At 46.0% G+C, this 22,316-nt stretch overlaps 2 protein-coding genes across 4 annotated transcripts in view; one reads left to right on the plus strand and one right to left on the minus strand.

The window, feature by feature from the left end:
* Positions 1-1,041: 1,041 nt before the first annotated feature.
* LOC8026237 (P2X purinoceptor 7) lies at positions 1,042-15,276 on the minus strand. 3 transcript variants are annotated; one of them, XM_029994485.4, is made up of 13 exons: positions 15,103-15,276; positions 14,703-14,793; positions 13,913-14,264; positions 8,125-8,184; positions 7,769-7,822; positions 6,441-6,503; positions 6,308-6,349; positions 6,172-6,231; positions 6,053-6,103; positions 5,277-5,393; positions 4,083-4,161; positions 2,843-3,067; positions 1,042-1,216 (listed from the first exon to the last, which is right to left on the minus strand). In XM_029994485.4, the coding sequence occupies exons 3-13, from the start codon at positions 14,256-14,258 to the stop codon at positions 1,063-1,065; spliced, it is 1,251 nt and encodes a 416-aa protein (XP_029850345.2). In that variant the 5' UTR covers positions 14,259-14,264; positions 14,703-14,793; positions 15,103-15,276; the 3' UTR covers positions 1,042-1,062. The 3 variants fall into 3 exon arrangements, with proteins under 3 accessions (XP_029850345.2, XP_002402512.3, XP_029850347.2); XM_002402468.5 differs by lacking the exon at positions 13,913-14,264 and having other exon boundaries at positions 14,703-15,272; XM_029994487.4 differs by lacking the exons at positions 13,913-14,264; positions 14,703-14,793 and having other exon boundaries at positions 15,148-15,172.
* Positions 15,277-15,425: 149 nt separating this feature from the next.
* The window catches only part of LOC115332154, a 55,737-nt gene continuing 48,846 nt past the window's right edge, over positions 15,426-22,316 (plus strand). Inside the window, exons 1-2 of the mRNA XM_042289138.1 lie at positions 15,426-16,373; positions 19,235-19,307. Of these exons, the coding sequence (XP_042145072.1) occupies positions 15,759-16,373; positions 19,235-19,307 (688 nt within the window). The 5' untranslated portion in view covers positions 15,426-15,758. The remainder of the gene's footprint in view (positions 16,374-19,234; positions 19,308-22,316) is intronic.

A 22,316-nucleotide genomic window follows, 5' to 3' on the forward strand; every position in this document is an offset into this window, starting at 1 on the left:
GCTCAATCAGAATATATTACGCTGTACAAGGCTAGTGGCATTGCCCCTTTATGTGTGTCGAGGGTTTGTTTCTTGTTGACTTGGAGTTCCACTTTGTTTGCGGTTTTCTTATGTTGTTAGAAACTCTTTCAGCCCTTGAGTGCAATGTCAAAGGCTGCTGGGAATGTGGCCTTTCTGCAAACGTATGCTGTTGTAGCAGCTCATCACATCTGTCCCTGAACAGTAGGCTGGGTCTGTAGGTCGACGTGCTCATATCATGACAGACAACTGGCGTAGCATATAGGGTGGTCATCTGTGCAGTGTTATATGAAAACCTTTCACCTCTGGCAGTTTTACGAGTTGTGGATATTAAATAATGACTGGTGACAAAAGTCACCAGTCACCAAGGTCTTGCAACTGAACTAATATTGTCTTCAACATGCCCCCTTCCCTATCATTATAGTGTTACATACAACTTTCCCCCAGTTGAGAACGGTGCTGCAAGCTACCATGTGCCAACCCTTTTAGCAGTCGTACCATTTTCTCTTTTACCTCTTCTGCATATTCTGCAGTGCCATTTTGACATTTTCCTTATCAGCAACATAAAAGTCTCCCAGTGCATCAGTCGTCCGGTGTCCAGACTGTTCTAGAAAATCTGTGCCTTGTCACATGTGATGATCTTTTTTAGAAAGTTGAGTTTTGTTGTGAATCGTTCTATGAAGTTAGTACAAATGTGTTTTCAAATGCCTTTCCATTCCCGACTGAGCAAAACGTGAAAATGAGTGAAGTTTTCTGCGACGATTGGTGATCAAGTATTTGATAACTGACATAGGGAGCACACTTGAACTGACTTCACGGGACGACCTGCAGCAGAACCAGACACAATGAGAAAGATCAAGACGTGCTACAAGAAGGATATTTTCCAGTACAATACGGAAGCGGACCATCTTGTACATTTCACCTACATTGCCCAGTTCCGGTTTTGTGTTGAATAATAAATGTGTTTGTTGATACCAGGCCTTTTTGTCTAGCCACATCAGTTATAGCACTATGTAAAGGAGCTCTTCATATGGCGGATACCTTTTATTTTTTTTGATCGACGTAACTTCCATTGGTGGATGGGAACTCCCGTCGAATCCGTTCCACGGCGCAGCTGGGCAGTGGCACCCGGTTGCCGTGCCTTGGCTTGTGGTCCACCCACCACGTAAATTGTTGGTAGGCAGTGTAGCGGTGCCTCCTAAGATCGGATGAGATTGCATGAAACACCAATCAGTTGCCAGTTCAAGAGAATACAGTCAAACCCGACTATGTCGAACCCGTTTACATCGAATTATCCCTTATATCTAACAATTTTTGTGCACAGTAATGTTACAGTAATAATATATAGCAAAAAATACGGTTACATCGAACAAAAATAGCAGCCGCTACCGATATATCGAACTGCCAAAACCGCCGTTTTGCTCTGCAAGCTGGCTTTCCCCCAACGCTAGCAGTCGCATTGGGGGAAAGCCAGCTTGCAAAGCACGTTGGCTTTATTTTTTAAACGGAAAACAAAAAAGAAAGAAAAAATCTCTTTTGCGGAGAGAGGGGGAGAGGGTGCTTCGTGCTCCCTCTCCCCGCTCCGTCCGCAAAAGAGAATAATGTTTCTTTTTTCTTCCCGCTCAGAAAAAAATGAAAAAAAAAAAAAAGCCAGCTTGCTTTTTATAGCTGGCTTTCCCTCAACGCAGCCGCCTGTCTTAGGGGAAAGCCAACTTGCAGAGCAAAACGGCGGTCTGCAGAAGGTGCTCATGCTCGGACGAGCTCTGTGCTCTCGGCATAGTTCGGCGCTAATGCGCAAATAAGGAAGGCAGCGGCCTCAGCATTTTGGAGTCCACCGATAGTGTAAAAAAATATCGTTATCGCGGATGCAATGAAGAAAAGGCAGCAGGAGATACAAGACTATTTCACTGTGGAATATGTCAGCTGAAAGTGGATTTTTGAGAAGTCAAATTCAATAAAACTGTTATAGCGAATTACACGATATATCGAATTAATTCCCGTTTTTTTGTTTTGAGAGTTCGATATATGTGGAGTTCGATATATGCGAGTTCGATATATAATAGAACCTAACTGCAATTCAGATAAAGCACACAAGAATTTTCTCAATGACTAGTATATGGTGGTAATATCTCGATAATGCAAAAGCAAGCCTATCTTTTATATTTTTATTGCTCACCATCATCGAGGTCAATCAGTCACTGTCATTTAAAAAAATTCACCTCGCCCATTACACAATTTTGTTATTTTTCCCTTGAGATATCACACCCAACCATGTTGCAATGATGACCAGTATGAACTATTTGCTATCTGTTTTATCCAAGATTCTGTGAATACAGAAATGGACGAGCTTGAAAGCAAATTTTATTGAATAGTAAACTCGTCAGATTGTGCACATTTACACGTGCTTTATTTAGTGTTAACTATTTTGTGCTGTGTTGTCAAGGTCAGTGTTGCTGCAACAGTGCTTTAACTGTCAAAGCTAGTCGCGCGATAGCATTTGAATGAGAATAAACACGAAGCCATGTGTTTTTGCAGCAGTGATGAGCTGAAGCATGGTGGAAGCTACACTTCCCTTGACAATGCAGCACGAAATGGTTGATGCCGAGTACGGTGCAAGCAATACAAGTTACAGAACTCCTCCACGGTTCCTTTGCCACCCCGTTAGTTTTTTAAGAGATTTATCTTTTTATCTTACAAATCGAGGAGAAAAACAGCTAATGAAAACTGGAGGCATGGAATGTTGATTTCCGAAGGACAGGCAGTATCAACTGAGAAAATCATCTTGCTTATATCACAAGTTTTGCCAGAATTCTAATATACATACTCTTGTGGGCCCCCGTCTCCTGCATCCAGAGGGCAGAGGAGCCGGAGCTTTTGGTACTCTAGGTCCAAGATGGCGGTGTTTAGGCAGTACAGCTCGAACAAGGGGTGCTTTGTTACACAAGTCACCCCCTGGTCACTGCACATGCGTGCCACATTGTGCAGCTCCCTGCAGCACACTGACTCCTTCGCCGTCTGCATTGGTCTGCACATGCTGCCGCAGGAGCACCTGTTAGAACAAATACATTTTTTTTTTCTATTTGTTCACCCTTAATGTTCTCGAGGCCTAGAAAGTGTGTGGCACGTACAAATATGTTTTTGTGAAAAAGTGCTAAATTCTCACAATCTTTGCAATGTGTGTTCTTTAAATATTTGTTTTGCAAGCAGTCGCAGTAGACTACATTCCTTCAGGGAGGATTGGTAGCCGAGCGTGTTGGCACTCCGCAGCCTGGTGCACGTTGAACGCAACATCAAATCGTAGAACCAGCTGGGATTCTGGACTGAATGTCCATCCCTCCCCTGTTTGATCTGGATGAGCACCGTACCGTCGTGTACCGTTACTGCCTGACGTACTGTACTGGCACAATGTCTCAGCTACGGCGTGAAGCACCGTTGCTATGCTACGGCAGGCCGACTTCAGTGACAAGCGTGAGCAAAGATGCTACGGGAATGAGGGTGACACCACTTTGAGCGGGACCACTGCGCACGCGCAAAGGGAAAACATTGTGCAAAACCACCACGGGCTTGCAGCACAGCATGGTAGCACCGGTTACGTACACACTTGCATGGAGCAGACTAGGGCAGATTGCATTGCCTGCACGGTCAAGCCCTCGCACGGGGAAAACTCTTTTGAAGGCCACACGCGCTTTTTGGTTCCAAACTTGCATTTTATACATCTTTCTGCCCTTTCCGTAAAAGCGCTTTGTGGCACATTCATTGTTGTGTTTGTGCATTCGTACACTTTTGGAAGGCCGCCGTTGAGAGCATACTCTAACTACCGATCTCTGTTAGCGCGAGCGTTCCTTCGACAAAATCACATTTCGCAGGCTACCAACAAAAGTTACAAGCTAATAAGGAAAGAAGAATGGAGTGTGGTGTGCATGCTAACACCACGACCTGGTCTAGGCGGCATACTTTCATGATTCATGACAGCGCGGCTAGCGCGCTGTCATTAAAGCGTCTCGCTGCTTTAGCGTGCATGCCTGCGCGAATGCATTTGCGGACTCTTCAATGATCAGGCTCACCAATTCGCCGTGCCCACGCGCCCGACTGCTGGTGGAAAGGGGCTGCCTGGCGCTTCCTGAGTGTCAGAGGATTTCTTGTCTGTTGCGGACAAGGAGGGAGAGGGGTCATACAAATACGGCTCCATGCCGAATCGCTTCTCGGCCACCATAGCCACTAGGGATGTGGCGGCATCGTCGTCTTCGCTAATGTCATCGTACCCACCGCCGCTGCCACCACTCTCGTCATGCTGGTCGGCCATCCCGCAGTTGAAGCAGCTCTGCCAGCTCCGCGATATCTACAGCCCTCGGGTACTTCGACAAAGCGAGATTGTAACGCGTTTACGCCTCCGAGTGGCAAAACTCGTAACTATGGTACGCCTGGCCCTCCGAGGCATGGTGACGTCAAGATGTCTGCCGGGTCTAACCAGATGCATCGTGCTCTTCGCTGGCTGATCTTGAAGCACTCACCAAAATCCCGGCATTTAGAACCAAAAATATAGCCATCTGATCAAAATACGACCGTGCGATTATTCATTACAGGCTTCGCTGATCATACTGAACTTATTTCTTGATGTTTTCTGCATATTTCAAGTTTTGATCCTGTATCCCTTTAATGCACTATGTATGGTTCTAAATCGTGAAATTCTGTGCCCCGCAAAATATTTCAGAAATCCGCACTTCGCAAAACATTCAGCCCGTGAAAATAAAGTCGTTCACATCACGTATTAGTACTCGGGCTTCTCAAGTTAGTGTTATTGAATTATAACAACTGATTAACACAACAAGCGACACAAGAGCACAAGTCTAGGTTGGTAGCTTTCTTCTGCAGAACAAGTAACTTGCAACGACAAGTATTTGATACTGTTCCTGACCAATAAATTTAATAATGATGAACCCATAATGGCTGACCATAACGCATTCTACAATCATCCTCCACACCCTTATAGACCATTCCAGAAGCAGGCAACTGGCCGCTGCCATTTTCAGCATTCGTGCACATGGCACGTGCCTTCCACGCTTCACGAAGCAAACAAACATGCGTCTGCCGGGCTTTGAGGATCACGTGCTGGGCTGCGATTTTGTGAACATTGGCACGGTGCGCCTGTTCCACCTGTTTCGTTGTAGAAACCTCAAATGCTGGTAGTCTCTTAAGTGCTGGATTTAATCCGAAATGACCCACTACATTACGCGAAAACTGATCGTGCAACAACCCACCCGTCTTGATAGTAACAGCCGTCGTCGCAGTGTTGCCGCCGGAACCGTCCAACCCTGATCCATTCAAGTAGGATTGGGAACTCAGCCCTTGTCTAGCAGCAAAGTCGTCCGGCATATCTGAGACAAAACAAGCTAAATATTGTGGATGATGCACAAAAGAATATTTAAGATTGTCAACAAGCTGTTGATGAGACCACCATGAATCTGGTTTACCAGAGAGTCCACAAAGCATAAGTAATTTCATGGGCTCTCCTCAAAAACCTCCATGCCAAAAAAAAAAAAAAAAATCATAACAGTTTGATCATGCTGACAGACTGGTAAGCACAGAATCTGATAGGCCTTCGAGGCCTATCACAAATTCTTACGGCGTGATAGCCCTTCAGGCCTATCGCGCTGCAAGAGTCATACGAGACAATGCCTCACTTCATTTATATGTACATAAAATGTTTCGACAACGAAGCACATGACAGCGCCAAAGAGGTCGCTTTTGCGCGTTGCGAACGCGGTCCTTGGATACCTCAGTCGGCAAAGCACTTCTTTCACAATCGCAAGGTGGGAAGTTCAAATCCTTACAGGAGCTAAGGTGTTTTTATACGGTTACCTAGGGGCGGAACGCTTTTTGGTGATTTTCGTTACAGCTGGCTGTTACTGCCAGCCGTTACTCTAAAACGTTACACTAAAACGTTGCAGAACTCTATACAGAAATCAACTAATAAAACACATTCTGCGTTAAATAAAAAAAATTTAACAGACAGAACAATAGCATGGCTCCATACCTGTCCCCGTAGAAACTGCCTCGGTGTGAACTTCTGTTAGGTCTGGCGGCTCTGCACACGTAATTGATTCCAACATTTAGAATGGCAGCTACCCATAAAATACCACGAAGACAACAGACCAATCTTAACGGCCACTGCTGCACTGTGCGGTCGTCGAGTCTCTTCGGAAGCCTGTGGCTCTGCAAAGAATGTGGTCGGATTTAACGAGCTGCTGGCAATTGAACGCCGAATTTGCCAGTTTAACAAAGTACACACCTGCACTGAAGTGGAAGGTGACCTTTGTCACATCCGTGTAATCTGGCGATTCAGCACATAGAAATTAAAAAAATCACGAGAAAATGTTCAGAAACGTTCCTCGCTACAAAAAGAAATGCTGTCGGCAACTTACCTTTCGTAAAAGCTGGAACCAGGCTGCTAGGCTCTTCGTCCTGTTCAACATAATCTGGTGGTTCTGCAAGTGGAAGCACAACATAGTGAAATTTTAGCACATGCTGAAACACAATGAAAACAACATTATAGGATGCTAAAAAATGGCCTAGCTTGAGATGTTTGGCTTGCGCCAAGATACGAAGAAAGGGGGCTAGATAGCACTTATCATCTTGTCCTGAAGTATCTTTGTAAAATAAGTCTCTTCTATCCTGAAATATTGAGTTGAAAAGATTGTAGAATGGGTCTGTGCATGCCTTTTTGCTATCATTTCAGAATTAACTGGTATTTACACACTGCTCTTTTATGGAAGCCACATCTCCACTTGCACACATCCAATTGCCCCAGCCTTTTTTTTTCTTCAGTAGGTACATGTCTGAGGTATCCAATAACATATGTTAAACATAACGTCAAGTGTTTTCTTTGAAACTGAAAAATCAAGAAGTGTCATAAAAGCACAAATTCTCCTAGAGCTTCAATTTATACCTTATTGGAATCCACATACAGTTCAGTTTGCAGAGCTATGTTCATTTTCTGATTTCAGTATTTTAATTTGTCTTATTCCTTTCCATAATCTTTGCAAATGAAACTTCCAATATTAACTCTTTCCTGACCATGACCAGAGGTCATCGATCACTGGTAATCTATGGTTTCTAAGCGCCGCCAAAACATTAAGTGTAGTGTGGAGAACTATGTTCCACAATCATGTGGATAGCTGAAGAAGTGTAGTTTCGGTTTCAACATACGTTTAAGCTGATCACAAGCTGGTGTGCTGTCAAGAATAGTACTCAGAACAGTGGTTGCACTTGTCTAACATGGCTAACTGCTTGCATCAGTCTTCGTAACAAAGATGGCATTATTTACATAATTCACCTGTTTGTGACATATCTTTTAGACATCAAGAGCTCTGGCAACACTTTAAATCATATTATAGGCATCACTTAACAGACGTTTGTCGCTAAGCATCGCTATAATTTCCAAGGCTGTCTTGAGCCGGCGTGCACATTTTGTTCCCAACAAGGTGGACAAATATGCTAAATAGGAAGGAACTGCAGTCAAGGCTATGACAAAACCATGGTAGAACACAAAGAAAGCATTCTGCTGAGGATGTGAGGTGTACTATCTGTGTTTCACCAATATAAGCATTCCATCGTTGGAATGCTTATCCCGTCCCATTTAGGCCAGGTGTTTGGTCATACAACCCTCAAATGTTGCCAGACCTTTACATGCCACATTTTAACCCGAAATGAGCCGCTACCAAACGCGAAAACTACTCATGCAGCAACAAACCTGTCTTGATAGTAACAGCTCGCGTCAAACTGTTGTCACTGGAACTGCCCCACCCTGCAAAAAGAGATGGCATGAGGCTTTAATTACCACAAAGTGATGTGCTGAAAATTAAGGTGCTATAAATGCTTACTTCACAGCATAAAAGTGATTTGCTGCAATTATTAAAGAAATTGATCCCACTCACATACACTAGTGTCCTAATGTATTTACAGATATTTTTCAGAAACCTGAAGCTCTGCATGAAGGCAAGTTGACAAAATATTCCAGTGTTCAAGTCACAGAACTTCCAACAACTAATAATGCCAATCCATTAAAACTATTGACCACCTGGGTCAAAGACAAGCACACAAACTCACCTAGTCCATTGTCCGGCAGTATGGATTCACTTTCTTGGGTGTCAGAATCGCTCTGCAAATCTGAGACAAAACATATATAATTTATGACATGAAAAAAAAGTATAAGGAAATTGACACCAAGCTATCATCCACACCAGCACATCATCAGCCTGTCAGACAGCCCCTGTAATAGTCATCTTGTTAGTTCTTATAAAAAGTGTTTGCATCTAAATTTCAAAAGATACGAAAAAAAGGGATTTCCGCTGACGTAATTAGAAACCAGAACTGCTAATTGAAACAAGAAATAATATAGAAAGGCTACACCAGCGAAATCGACGACACTTAGCAGCTAGAACAAAAAGCCGTGGTGGCAGCCTTCTGTTAAAAATGGACGCTGAAGTCTTAACAGACTTTAGCGTCCATTCTGCGGCGTCCATGCGGAATGAATCACCGCACGTCGCACATTATTCACGCCAAGTTTTGCGGTGTAACGAGCCTCGTTAGTTTTGCCAAGCCGCTAAAGTAGTCAGACATTACCCCCAGGAAGACATCCAATCAACAATTCCAACGCAAAAAAAAAGCATGGGGGACTCACACCGACGCTGACAACGTCGCAATCCAATGGTTTGTTTACGAACGATGGAGAGCTTCTTGCTCACACTCCATTGCGCATGCGCCGCGCCGGTAGCATCTGCCAGGGACGCTCAGGTTTGTTTGTAAACATGGGTTTGTCTATAGACCAACTCATGTTTACAAACAAAAACTGTTTACATTGAGTCTACTGTTTACACCGAGCTTACTTACCCCAAACAACCTTCAAACTTAAGTCTTTTAAGGCCTGCACTTACTTCTTATCGCAATTACCAGGTCAATGTTTGGAGCAGATGACAACCAGCAGCAACGTTTCAAAAAGCAGATGACAGTTCGAACGATCAGGCGGCCGTTTAAACTTAAGACACACTGAACATAACAAAGTGCCTCCCTCACAAGCAATCGTGGCCCGACGGCGTCTGGTTTTCCTTTTTCTCGGCCCCTATCCACATTTTCGGACAAACTGAGCACACAGAAAACACATGAAAACTGACCTTCAAACTTTGCCCGACCCTTTTGGTACAACCCCAGAAGGCAGGTTTCTGTGTGATTTCTTCCAAAACAACACAGGAATGCAAGTCCTGCATGGTGACTTCCGCCCACAGCCCCAGACCGGAAGTGCGCCCGACGCAAAACAACCGTGCCGTGGCGCGGCCTCTGCCATCTTGCTGCTGGTGTGGGTAGGTCATTGCTGAAGCCGAGGGTATGCCTCAGCAGTGCTTGATTATCAGATGATCTACCAACATCAGCAGCAAGAAGAGAGGAAATGTTTAAAAGGAGGGGTATGGCAATCAACAGGCAACATAAAGAGATTGTGGTGAAACAAAAGCATGTGGGTGCATTAAACACACGAGGAGCGCAAAGAGCAGATAAACTTGCACGCCGCATACAAAGGATTATTGATTAAGCGAGAGACACAAGCTTCCTTCTTTGCGTAGATTGCGACGCTTGCCGCGCGGCTGCCCTCTCGCTTCGCACAGACTATTCCAATGTATCCGTCCAATTCGTAGGACGCGTCCGACCACGTCTCCGAAAGATACAACACTGGTACCTAGTTGAGGATGAAGTCGTGAGTCAGATCCTTGGAGTGCAGACCTAGGGATCGAACACTGAGCAGCATGTGCAATCGAATGCAGTTCTTCTAACATTGCATTGCATGCCTTCGTGATGGTGGGGAGATGATGGTTCTCCAGATGCCTGAACTCGTCTTGCAAGTCCCTATCGACGTTTTCATTTCTGTGGTAGAACGTGAAGTCAACGTTGACGTTTGTTATGTACAGTCGGTTGAGATCTGTACACCGACTTAGGGCGACATACTCCAACTTCTGGGGATGCTTCTTGCCGTAATCATACACAACATCTGAGTAGGTTGCCCCCTGCGACTTGTTAACTGTCAGTGCACTCGCCTGCATGAGAGGGAATTGCTTGTTCTTGCAACTGATTCTTGTCTTTTGGTCCAAAGTGATGGTAACGGAGCGTAGCTCAATTGGCACCAGATCTGGATCAATGCGGACACCTTGCCTCTTGGCCGCCTCCCTAAGTGGTTTTGCTTTGATGCGTGCAAAGCGTTTCGTGTTAGGCACATTGAATCTAAACCAAAGTCGGCGAGGCACGTCAATGGCATCCTCCGCATACTCAATCACTTGCAGAGTGCCAACACCACCATTCACAAGTCCGTCCTTGACGTCGGTGTTGAGTGTGATCATGTACGGCTTTCGAACCGCTAGCATGATCGTCTGTGGCAAGTTACCCATTTCGGTATGTTGCATTTTCTTAACTTTAGCAAGTGCTTTGGCATACTCGTCGTTGGTCTGCTACCTGAAGTATTGGTCATGCAATCCTGCAACGACCACATTGTCAACCCCTTTCAGGGTTACCTCCGTGTTAAACGTAGCGGCGTCGCTATTGGAATAGTACAGACGCAGTGCGCCCGGTGCCACCACTGTCGCATGATCGGCCGTGACGAAACGACTCTCAATCAGTTTCAGTTCTTCTTGCTCGAGGACCGCCTTTTCCGATTTCAGTGAGAATTGACGAGAATGTCATGTCTTCCTGCCGTACCACCCGATTCAACGGAAAGTATGCAAGTGGACTGGCTCTAACAGGCGACATTGCCACAGATCACAACACATGATCAAATCAAGTCCTTTGAACAGTTCATTGTACTCGCACGTAATTTGTCTGAATCTCTCGACTCTAGCGAACATGTCGGCAGAGAGCACACTCGCTTCATCGATGATGACGTACTTCACATTTCGGAAGACCATGCAATATGTGTCAAGATCACTGTCAGACAATCCACCCTCGTTGTGAAGGGTGAGCTTAAACGCAGCATGAACCGTGGTTCCACCAATGGCGACAGCGGCCTTTCCAGTACTTGCACACACGGCATACGCATTTGTATCACAGTTACCATTGGTATTATAGTACCTGTTATACACATCCATGATGAGGAAAAGGACGAACGTCTTTCCACATCCTGCTGGTCCGGTCAGGAAGACCCACATTGACTTAGAACCGGGTGTAGTGATTCGGTGAATGACTTCTCGGACGACCTCGTACTGTTCTGCGTTGGTCAATCACATAATGGAGTGGAACCACGGTTCATGCTTCCCTCTTCCCGTGTGTAAATGTTTGTCCGCTTTCAAACTGCTGCACAAGGACTGTCGCTATGAATCGAAGCTATGTACTTTGGTTCATCGAGAATGTCGCCGTCTTGGTCGTAGTCGACACGGACGTTCGATGAGGCTTCTGCATCTTCAGTAGTCCCCACTGCTCGCTCGCTCTCCTCGGATATGATGGATCTGTGGATGTTCAGGATCTTTTCGTAATCCATCCCCACCACATACTGCTTTTGCTTCGCTATGCTGTCCAGGTTTTCTTCATAAATTGTCGCAAACTTGCTGTCTACATAGGCGTAGACTACGAGGGGGGGGCATCGGGGCCCGTGCTTCTCCGGTGGGATCCGGGGGGGGAGGCAGAGCCCCCCACCGGGCCATGACCCTCACTAAGACGCTGTTTACGTGCCATGTAACGAGCTTTTAGTAGTGGCATGTAAACAAAATAACACCCACTTTGCCTTTATAGACAAAATACATGGGAAATTGAATCCCAGCGTGCTTTTGTTAGCTTCAAGCTTCAGTTCTGGCAAGGACGTAACATGGGATCGATCACTTTTACGTCCGCGTGGTCTGCTTCCACAGCAGCCTGCCATTTTGCAATGTCCCACCACAAAAAAAAAATAAAAAATAAATAAATAAATAAATAATGAAACAACCGGAAGCTCATATAGAGGGCGCCTACTCCATCCGGAGCTGTTCCAAAAGTCTGTTTAGTAGCGACTCTGACCCCCACAACTTCGCAGCTGGCACAAGCATTTTGTTTTGCAGATTTGTGTTCGCCGGCGCATCCGCCGTGGCACCGGCGATGAACACACGGCTACGCTTGCACGGCGATTGACATTGACACACAGTGATGGACACATGGCGATATAAATACGCTGTAAAATGTACCCCCTATAATAAACTACTGACAATTGCAGGTGTAAAACAAATTGTGCAAAAAGGCACCCCCCCCGCCCCTGGAGAACTTCTCAGCCTGCTGCCTGCCTGACTGCCCCCCGGGAAAATGGAAAGCCTACACTACTGGTTGTCTAGAATGTCAACTTCTCGCATGATTGCATGGAAGAGGAGAACTTGCTCCCTTTTGTAGTTGATGGGGTCGTCGATTGTGTATTGCCTGTATCTGATGATGAAGGGTCTGTCCTTCCGGTCATATCTCTTAGCCCTATCGTTGGAGCTGTAATGGGCGACAAAGTCTGCCAGACAAAGATCCTGATCGTTGTTCACGAAGTCAGACGCATCGATGAGCCACAACTTCTCGAGCGATTGCTGCAACTCCGGGTTGCCTTGCACCCTTAATTTCTCGAAGAGTGCAACCAAAAGCTTCCAATGCATTTCCGATGCCGACATGGTGAGGAAGACTGTCGACTTCCCGAGCTGTCGGATCATTGCAAACACCTCTCTCTTCTTCTCCATCATGTACTGGATGGTGTTCGGGCCGTCTCGCATGAACACCAGGTCTTGGTCGATGGCGGATTTGACAAACTCGCCGTCCTCGAGTTGTTTGCGCGTAATGCTGCCTGTCGCATGGTTGCTTCTGAAGGTGATCGTCTTTTCAACCATCCTGTGCCTTACGACTTTCATAGCCATGTACAGCACATGCGTCGGATGGACGCCCCTTCGATCAGTGCAACGAACTTCACTCGTTACAAGGGAGAATGATGTACCCGATCGCTCATGATCTGACGAGGCTGACAGAGGTATATTTGCGGAGGGAGTTCTTCCGGATTAGAATCATACAAGAGTGAGATTGGCGCCTGACCTTTACCAGGAGCAATGGCCACGAAGTGCATCTGATTTTGCAGACCGGCCATGCATGTTTCATCGTACACAACCGTCCGACTCGTTGCATTCATAGCCACGACGCATTGCTTTGGGTGATCAAAGTCGTCAACGCCCATCAGCTTCTCAACCTTGTCTTCGTCTATCTCCCCTTTGTCCGGGAGACGTTCGAAAGTCTGTTAGTTGAAGCGAATGTTGTTGAACTTGTAGAGCGGACTCTGGAGAAGAACGTCGAGCCATGCTTTGATGTTATCCTTTCGAACGATACCTGCAGCGTATGTAGGTTTTGCGAGCAGGCACCGCTTCAAGTGTACGTTGATGGCGACGTCGTCATTGATGCTTTGAGGAAGGCTCTGGACAGTCTTTTGTACATCAATGGGGACGTTTACGATTTCGCCTTTAATCCCCAACTGTCCGCCTCCATGAGAAAGACGTCCGATTGACATGAACACAATCCGCGGTGCAACCAGTCGTTCTTCTACGATGTTTAACTGAGGTAGATGTGCTGGGATCAGAGGATATGCGTATCCAAAAGTCTTGGAAAGTAGAGGCACTTTACCTTCGAGTAAGGAATCCTTGCAGGCACCATACTTTAAAGTTCACAACGTCCTCCCCAGGAAAGGAATGTGACAACACGTCGAGTGCGCTTTGCTTCTTTTGTCTATTTGTGACATGTGAAATGCACATTAGATCGTCTTGAAACCATAGTCGATCACACACGAAGCAAGTGAATCCAAATTTAACGTCAACAAATTTCTTTTCAAATTTAGAATTAGCCCCCTTGAAATTGGCCAACTGATCGGCATGATACTTGCGTCGTTTCGCAGCGCTCTCTGCCCCACGTCGCTCCTCGTCGTTTTGGCGGGCTTGTCGCTTCCGCTCCGCTTCTCTGGCGGCATATGCTGGGTCCTGCCTAGCCCGACACATATACTCGGATTCTCTGGCAGCATACGCTGGGTCCTGCCTAGCTTGTCGCTTCCGCTCCGCTTCTCTAGCGGCATATGCTGGGTCCTGCCTAGCCCGACGCATACACTCGGCGTCTTGTGCGAGAGCTGCTGGGTTTTGCCTACGACGCTGTTGAGCAAGACGGTTTTGTTCTTTTCGTCGAGCATTATATTCACGCTGTTCTTCTGGCGTCTTTACTCTCTGTGGTCTGCCCATGGTAGTCTGAAATGAACCGAATGAGTTGCTAGACCGGTCTCCCTTCTATATATAAAAGAATGGTGACGTCACTAGATGATTTCTCTGCTGTTGGGTACTTTTCCACTCGGAGTAGCTTACGCAACCATAATCTTTACCAGGAAACACACGCGGGGAGACGGAACATGCTTCGCATTGTCCTTTATGGTTTTTTTTTTTTTGGAAGTGGATATTCTGCCGGCAGCCGGCACAATAGCCCGGGGAAAAAAAGCGCCGGCAGTTGTGCCCCATTGGGTCTCGTATAAAAAGAATAGTGAACACGGCTGTTTGAAACGGATACTAAGCTGTATGCTGTATGCCCGATTTCAAAGGAGATATGCTGTTTTGCCTTCAATTGTTCGCCGGGAGTTTTTCGCTTTAATTACAACGCCAACGACACGAACATTTCCTTGGCTGCAACCTCACCTTTTACCAAGGAAGCTGCCGCTGTTGCCGTCGGTAAGAACAGCGTAGGGATCACCCCGGGTTTCAGTTGCAGACGTGCACCAGTGCGAGGCTTGAAAGCATTCGGAGCGAAATGTCGCGAGCATACCCGAAAAAATTTGTCGCTAGGCGAACGCCCGATTGCCTCCAGCCAACTAGCTCTCAAATTTTTATCTTCCGGAACACCATGGCTGCTGATATACTTGGCATCACGATCACTTGGCTTGCAGCGACTGACAGCGCAGCGGCGCCGCTTTACCAGCTTTACGGGATCCGACATCTAAAAAAACACGCGCCAGCAAACGAAAACAAAGTAGGGTAGACGGGACACGCGAATCACGCTAAGCGAACCGGAAAAACAACAAAAACAAAAGCCTGTTACCCCGCGCCACTTCCTAAGTACTAGCCCTTTTCAGGAGGTCTTCACCGTGGTCTTCACCGTGGTCTTCACATATAAACGCGATAAAAACATAAAACCACCCGAGGTAGTACACGAGGTAGTACGCGAGTCAAGCTTGGCAAGGGGTGTCGTCAAATTTTTTCGAACCTCGATTTTGACGTCGAACCGTCGAAACTCATGGTTCCCCTGGTTTCCCCGATTCGCTAAGCCTGCGAACTTTCACTAAAGTTCGAAGAAGTTCGAAAGTATGGACAGTGTTGCCCGGCTTGTACACGAATATCTGGAATTTCGGTAAACAAACCTATGTTTACACTACAGTGGTTTACACTGTTTACACCAAGCAACGAGGGTCTAAAGCACTGAATACTAGTAAAGTCCCTAGATGTTTTTTCATACTAGGGTCCCTCCTAACACGGTGCGACAGTGCCTCCTAAGGCTGATCGTGGGCTAGTCATTCCTCGGCGGCCACGGTGTCGGCGGCGTAGTGTGCTTGCTCGCCTTTTTCGTGGTGTGGTTGGAGTGGTGGTGTGGTGCAAGCGGTGCATGTGTGGCGGTGGTGTGTGGCCAGTGGCTGGCCTCGTGTTTTGCACCCTAAACACGGCTCTGAATCACAGGTGCCACCATCGTGCACGAAGGTGATGGGAAAGAAGTGCTTCGTTCCCAACTGCAACTCGGGGTACCGGAACTGTGCAGAGCGAGTGCCCTTGTTTAAAGCTCCATCGAATGACGCTCGCCTGGAGCAGTGGCGTCGTGCAATCGCGAGGGCCGATCGCAGGTTACTACCTAGTCATCATGTTTGTGCCAAGCATTTCCCCGACGAACTGGTATCGAAAACGTATCATGCGGAGCTCGGGGGGAGAGTTCTCCTCCATGCTCCAAAGAAGGCCGTGCTATCTGTAGACGCTGTTCCGAGCATTTTCCCTGACTGCCCGAAGTACCTTGCAGGTTACAAAAAACCCAGAAATCCGCCTCGAAAGAGAAAGCATGCTGAGACTAGCGACCGTAAACGACGTCAGCCGAAGACATCTGTCGCTGAAGCGCCCCTGCATTCTGTCCAATCTTCCGAGCTTGCTATTTCGCCGTCATCGAAGCCGTTTAAAAGACGTACTAATTCCTCCGGCGTTGCACCGCCCGTCATACCGTCGGTGCCACTCACGAATGAGGGACAAGACCCGTCTGTTACCGTGGAAGCTGGCAACAGCTCTTCGGGGGAAACAAGCTCCTCCGGTGCAACTCATTCAAGTGACACAAAGGTAATCTAAATGGTATAGCACATGGCAGGAATCATGCTTAAATGTTTACTAATACTACATTTCTTTTCTTTTGTCTTACTTCAATGATTTCTGCTAACTGCTAAATTCGTTCATGCATATGTAGTAAATGTGCCTAGTTCAATATATCTGTCGTAGCACTTCAGGAAACAGGTCACTTCTTGGGTATCAGACCTGCAATACTAAAATGTCACGCCATGAACTACAAAAATTATTTTAATTTTATTCAGTTTTATTTTGAATGTTAATGATATTTAGTCACCAGTGCTTTCTTCCACCATGGACACAACCACTAAAGATAATCAAAGTTGTGGGTCATCGAAGGCACACACTCAGCACACTCGGTATTAAAGGGATGCTACAACGAAATTTCGGAGCTTATTTCTTGGTCTATTCGTGTTAATGGACCATTATCACATCAGACTCACCAATCTCTTGTTGAAAAGGACTCGAAGAGGAATTTTAAAACAAATTAAACGATTAGCAAAGAGCACCTGGTGGATGTCGCAAACGCCTCGTTTGTAATGCCCGTCTAGGAAACTTGACAGGTAGTGACGGTAACTGTCTCGCCTCCGGGCACGACGAGAGAAGAGCAGAAGGAACTCCCCTCTTCCCGAGAATGCCTTTTGTGTGTCGCAGAAGTCGCTATTGTCCCTTTACAAGATTATAGAAGATTAACCCGCCACTCAAAATTCGTACAAAGACAGCTTTGGGTTTACTTGCAGGGGCGCGATCGCTGGTGTGCTTCGGCTGCTTTCAGCAGATGCTACGAGCCATCGGGGCCTATCCAAGGCCGTGTGAATGTCACGTGACCTTAGAGATAGCGACGCACAGAAGGCGTATCATGGGCTACGTCCACAGAGCAGGATTGGCTGGGATAGCTCGCTGCGTCCGGACGTAAGGTCCCGAGAAAAACTGCGTCATGATTGCGGCGGATGTGATGTGCTCTCTGCTGGCTGCTCTCTGAGCGCTTGCCAGAGTAGGTCGTTTATAACGAAAAATACAGCCATGGGAGGCTGAAAATACAAACGTGCGATTGTCATTTACGGATATTGTGGATCATATTCAACCTATTTGTGAACACGACGGGTATATTTCAAATTTCATTGAAGTATCCCTTTAAAAATAGGAAAAAGTATGATGCCTATTTTTTGTGACTTCTAAAAACTGATACTATATGTTGACTAAAAAAAAAAAAGAAAAGTTGCACAGCCACATGATTTTCGGCTACACACCCCAGTCTAGTTTCAGTTTTGAGTAGTTGTCTTTTTTTTTTTTTACTTTATTACAAATATATGTGACACTTGCAAAATATTGATTGGGAAGTTTTCTGACAATATAATAAATTGCCTAACATAAGATTTAAAAAATATATGGAGAATGTTTGTGTTCCTTTAAAGATCAATAATAATTATTTGTGCACGGTAGTCTGCTCAGCCCCATCACAAATGTGTAGGTATTTAAATGTAAGCTTTTGGGTTCGGTTTGTCCATTTTGGCGCCAAAACATATGCGGTGGAAGGGGTTTCAGGGCTGCCGACCCCCATCTCCCAAGCGGACGCGCTGCGAAATACAACTGAAAAAAGGGCGCGCCTAGGTCTGGACGCGATACCTTAAAGGGATGGTGAACCGAAATTTGGATTTAAAAAAAACAATGCTGGAGATGTAGGCGGGACACTACAATCCCTACAACACTACTAGTAAGGCAATATCTCAAATGGACGGCCGTATTTTTGGAAAAAGAAGTCGAGATTGAACCAGGCCGACGAGGCGCGTGACCGTCAAGATACCTAGTTTCCTCTTCTCTTCGCTTCGTTCCCTTAAGGCCGCGAGGCGGAGAAGACGCGAGGCCGTTCCCTCTCCTTCTCGGAGAAACATGACGTCAACATTCCTGCCAAATGCGCCTCTTTTTTTTAAAAATACGGTCATCCATTCGAGATATCGCTGTATGAGTGATATTTTGGTGTTTGTAGCATCCCGTTGCACGCTTTTGCCGCGTGTTTTGGGAAATCCAGATTTCGGTTCAGCATCCCTTTAAATCACCCGTGAGACATGGTTGTATAAAAACAATATTGTGCCACATAACCATGTAAACTAAAATTTTAGAAAAACATCATGCTCCTGTTGTTCTGTACTAATCTCCAATAAAAATTCCTACAAAAAAGAGATTTTTCTGTTTGATTTTTTGCTAAAACATGCTTTCTAAACGCTCCTGGTGCCCACAGTAAAGAAAAAAAGATTGAGCCGCCATCTTGGAGCCTCAAACCTGGGAGTTTCGGTACTCTGGGAACATTCAGTGACTCTAGGCCAGACCACGCAACATTCGCTCTCCATCTGAGGAGCAGGAATAGCAAGCTTGCCGCACTGGGCAGAGTAGGCGGAGGACCGTAGCGGCACGATAACAGCGAAGGACGCAGGACCCCAAATACTACACACGAGCAGCAGCACGTTAGCGCAAGAGGTGTCAAGGCCCCCTTGTTTGTGAGGAAGAGGTAAAGAGAAAGCATCGACGGCAAGCCACAGACGACAAGCTGCGGGAGCACGAGGCAGATGCAAAGTGGTGGAAGCAGTGGACCCTACATGTTGTTCCTTCTGCTGCGGCAACCACCGAATTAGAGAAGCGCGTCTCGGTGATATTTTCTCACCAAAAGCGCATAGCGTAAAAACATTCTGCAAACGCACGTCTCCTATGACTATACTACGAAAAGCAAATACCCTAAAGCACATCAGCTAAAAGTATGTCTTCTAAATAAAGCACATTTTTTGACAACGCAACAGCTGCCACTGTCAATTGCGGCACACTGTGTAATCATTTTAAATTTTTTATTTTATTTTTTTTTCCAGGGAATTTTATGCCCAGATCAGTTCCAGATAGCCCTGAGGAGGTCAGACGAGGAAACGGAGGGGAATGCCAATGGTATGGACCCTATTCTCTCACTGGCTGCTTCATAGTCTGAGGTTCTCTCAAGAAAAGTTTCCTGTTCCATCTGTCTGGCACAGGCTGAAATTGAGCATTGCAAGGAATCACATGACACCGTTGAATACATAGCTTACATGACGCTTATAAGTCTGATCACACTGACATCTAGCAACGAAACAGCGGATTAACACCATATGAGTACCTCCCATTCCGACGTAACTCAACCTCAGAAGTGTGTCCTCTGTCCGTGTGTCCATCCATCCGCCAGTCGTCGCCCCTCAATGGCGTAGCGACATTGTTTGCGCGGCGCGGATTCTGTGTTTTCAGTTCTTAGCGTTACACTAGTGATGGACCGAATCTGCCAAACTTCAAAGTCAGCGAAGTTTGGCACATGCCAAACTTTTGAACGAAAGTTTGGCAAAAGTTCAGCAAATGTCTGTGCTTCCGCGAGAATGCGACGGGGCTGACAGGGCCATGAATTGCAAATGGACGCCGTGCGGTCGTGCGATTACCATCGTACAGTGTAGCACAACCAGTGGTTATGGCGAGGTACGGAGTAGGAGGCATGGTAACTGTGCGTTTGTTCGCCCTTGTGAGTGTAATTCTCATATTTTCTGCCTCAAGAGCAGACCTGGAACAAGACTTGGAATTGACACAGTCTACTGCGCAAGTCACAAATGAGCCGGTACATTCTGGATAACGTGATTTTCGTTTGATCTTTCGAGTGATGCAGCGAGGTAGTTGCAACATTGACTGACAAGTACTTTAAAGAACTCGTCACTATTATAGCGGTCCTGTTTTCGGCTCACAAGTAGTTTGTGCCAAAACAAATAATATTGCATTTTAATTAGCGTTATGTCGCGGCTTTCACCTATCTGCATAAAACTAAACATAACTATCATGCTCCACATTGCACGTCCAACATTCCTAACTCTTCCCATCTTCGTGTCCTAACATTGGAAACTGGCGTTTTAAAAGTTAAAAACGAGACGTTGGGAATATGGGACGCACACTTTAATGCAAAGCTGAATTGATCTGAATCCGAAAACAAGCATATTTACAATAATATTGTTTTCTCTTATAGTTGAGGCTCAGCAGCCATTGCATTCACGAAACGGTGACTGGCAGAGAAAGTAAGGCTTGCGCTGATGAGGCCTCAAAATCGAAACTCCGGTATCGTGACTGCGTCCCAACCTCATTGCTGCGTTTGCTACTACCAGCTACTACCCAACCTCGTTGTCACACCACTTCTGCAAAAAGTCACTGTACAATTGCCAGTAAACACACAAAAATGACACCAATACAATTATCTTGTAGAATATTACCTTATTTTTGTAAGAGCTGTGCCAATATGCATTTATAAAGAACCTACAAACTTTTTTTGCCCAAAAAAATGAAATATAAACTCTTAGGTCTGGCAACAATGTATTTTTAAAATTTGGCGATTCGGCGCCGAATTTTTGATTTGGCAAAAGTTTGGCACATCACTACATTACACAGAAGGGGCCGAATGACGCTCTTTTGAACTGTGTAGCGATGTGAAAGTGTAGCAATGTAAAACGTAAACATCTAGCATGTGCTTTGCAGTCTACCAAAGCTGAGGCAGATGTTGCTGAATGCAAGTTCATGCGTTGTCACATCGCAAAACTTGCTTCGTCACATTACTCTTCAGTGGCATTACCACGTCTGTCGGGGCATGACGCAGCTAATGTGCATTGGAAGTGCTTTACAAACTATCCTGTAGGAAATGCGTGCAGTGTCTGCGATAGACTGGGGTTTGAGCGATTTACTCCGTGTACAAAATGATTGCAAAGTGTTGCTCGAGCAAATCCAGCCAACTGACAACGTAAGCGTGGCTGAAGGAGAACAGGAAAATTTACAGTTAGTTTGAGGCAGTTTCATATTTCATTTGTTTGACACTCTTATCTTGTGTAGGTAAGGCCAGCTGAACTAGAATAAACATACACACACAAAAAAACATACAGAAGAGGAAAAAAAAAAAAAGTTGGTTGTTAGTCTAGCGGTGTGTATGGTCATTTCTTTGTGTGTATATGTTTTTTCTAGTCCAGCTGGCCTTACCTGAAGTATGGAACAACTAGCTCCGCTAGCTTAAGCCTGTTATCTTGTCTAGTTTGTTGGACTCTTTGATTTGTTTGAATTTTTGCTCTTCTGAAATTGTAGACGTGAAATGAATGCATGATCAAACTTTGTCTCAAAGTAACAATACAATTGTTTCTGGTCCAAGTTGGCAACACTATTTACGAATTTCACCATATGTATTTTTAACATTCTTTCACGGCTTCATCTTTATACCGCCAGGCGCTGTGAATATCTGATTCACTGAAGAAGGCTGGCGAATCTGCCACAACAGCTTTCTGTTCAAACTGCTAGGTGTCGTCGATTTCGCTGATGTAGCCTATCTAAAGTCATTTCTTGTTGCCATTAGCAGTTCCCATATCTGGTTATGTTGATGTAAATCCATGTTTTAATGCGGAAGCATTAACTGGCCCATGGAGCGAAGCCGGCGTTGTCTGTAGCAGCGAAAAACGGCACCTAAATTCCCATTGGCTGGGCGAAGCGTCTCCTGAATTCCCATTGACTGAACGAAACGGCACCTAAACTCCCATTGGTTTCAACGTGTCATGTGGCTCCATAGTTGTTGCTAAGGGGCCAGCCGAACTGTTGGCGACGCAGCAAGAGGGGGGTGCGGATATGCTCTGGCTTGACGTTAGGCCTAATGGTTGGCCTATCGTTACGCTTTGAGGTGTAATGTCATCAACCGGTACGCGCAGCTGTTTGACGTGAGGGGGGTGACGCTGGCATGGCGTTATGCCTAACATTGCGCTTTTAGGTCCAACATTGTCAACCGTTACCCGCAGCTGGGGCCTTGATGATGATGAGAGGACACGTGATTTCAGCATGCGCCGTGCCGAGCTTCACACTCCCGGTGTCGCACCAAGCTTCGCAGTCCCGCCGCGGCCTCACCCAGCGGCGCAGCAGTCACGA

Source organism: Ixodes scapularis, unplaced genomic scaffold (assembly GCF_016920785.2).
Source record: "Ixodes scapularis isolate PalLabHiFi unplaced genomic scaffold, ASM1692078v2 PGA_scaffold11__112_contigs__length_91849675, whole genome shotgun sequence".
Lineage (NCBI taxonomy): Eukaryota > Metazoa > Arthropoda > Arachnida > Ixodida > Ixodidae > Ixodes > Ixodes scapularis.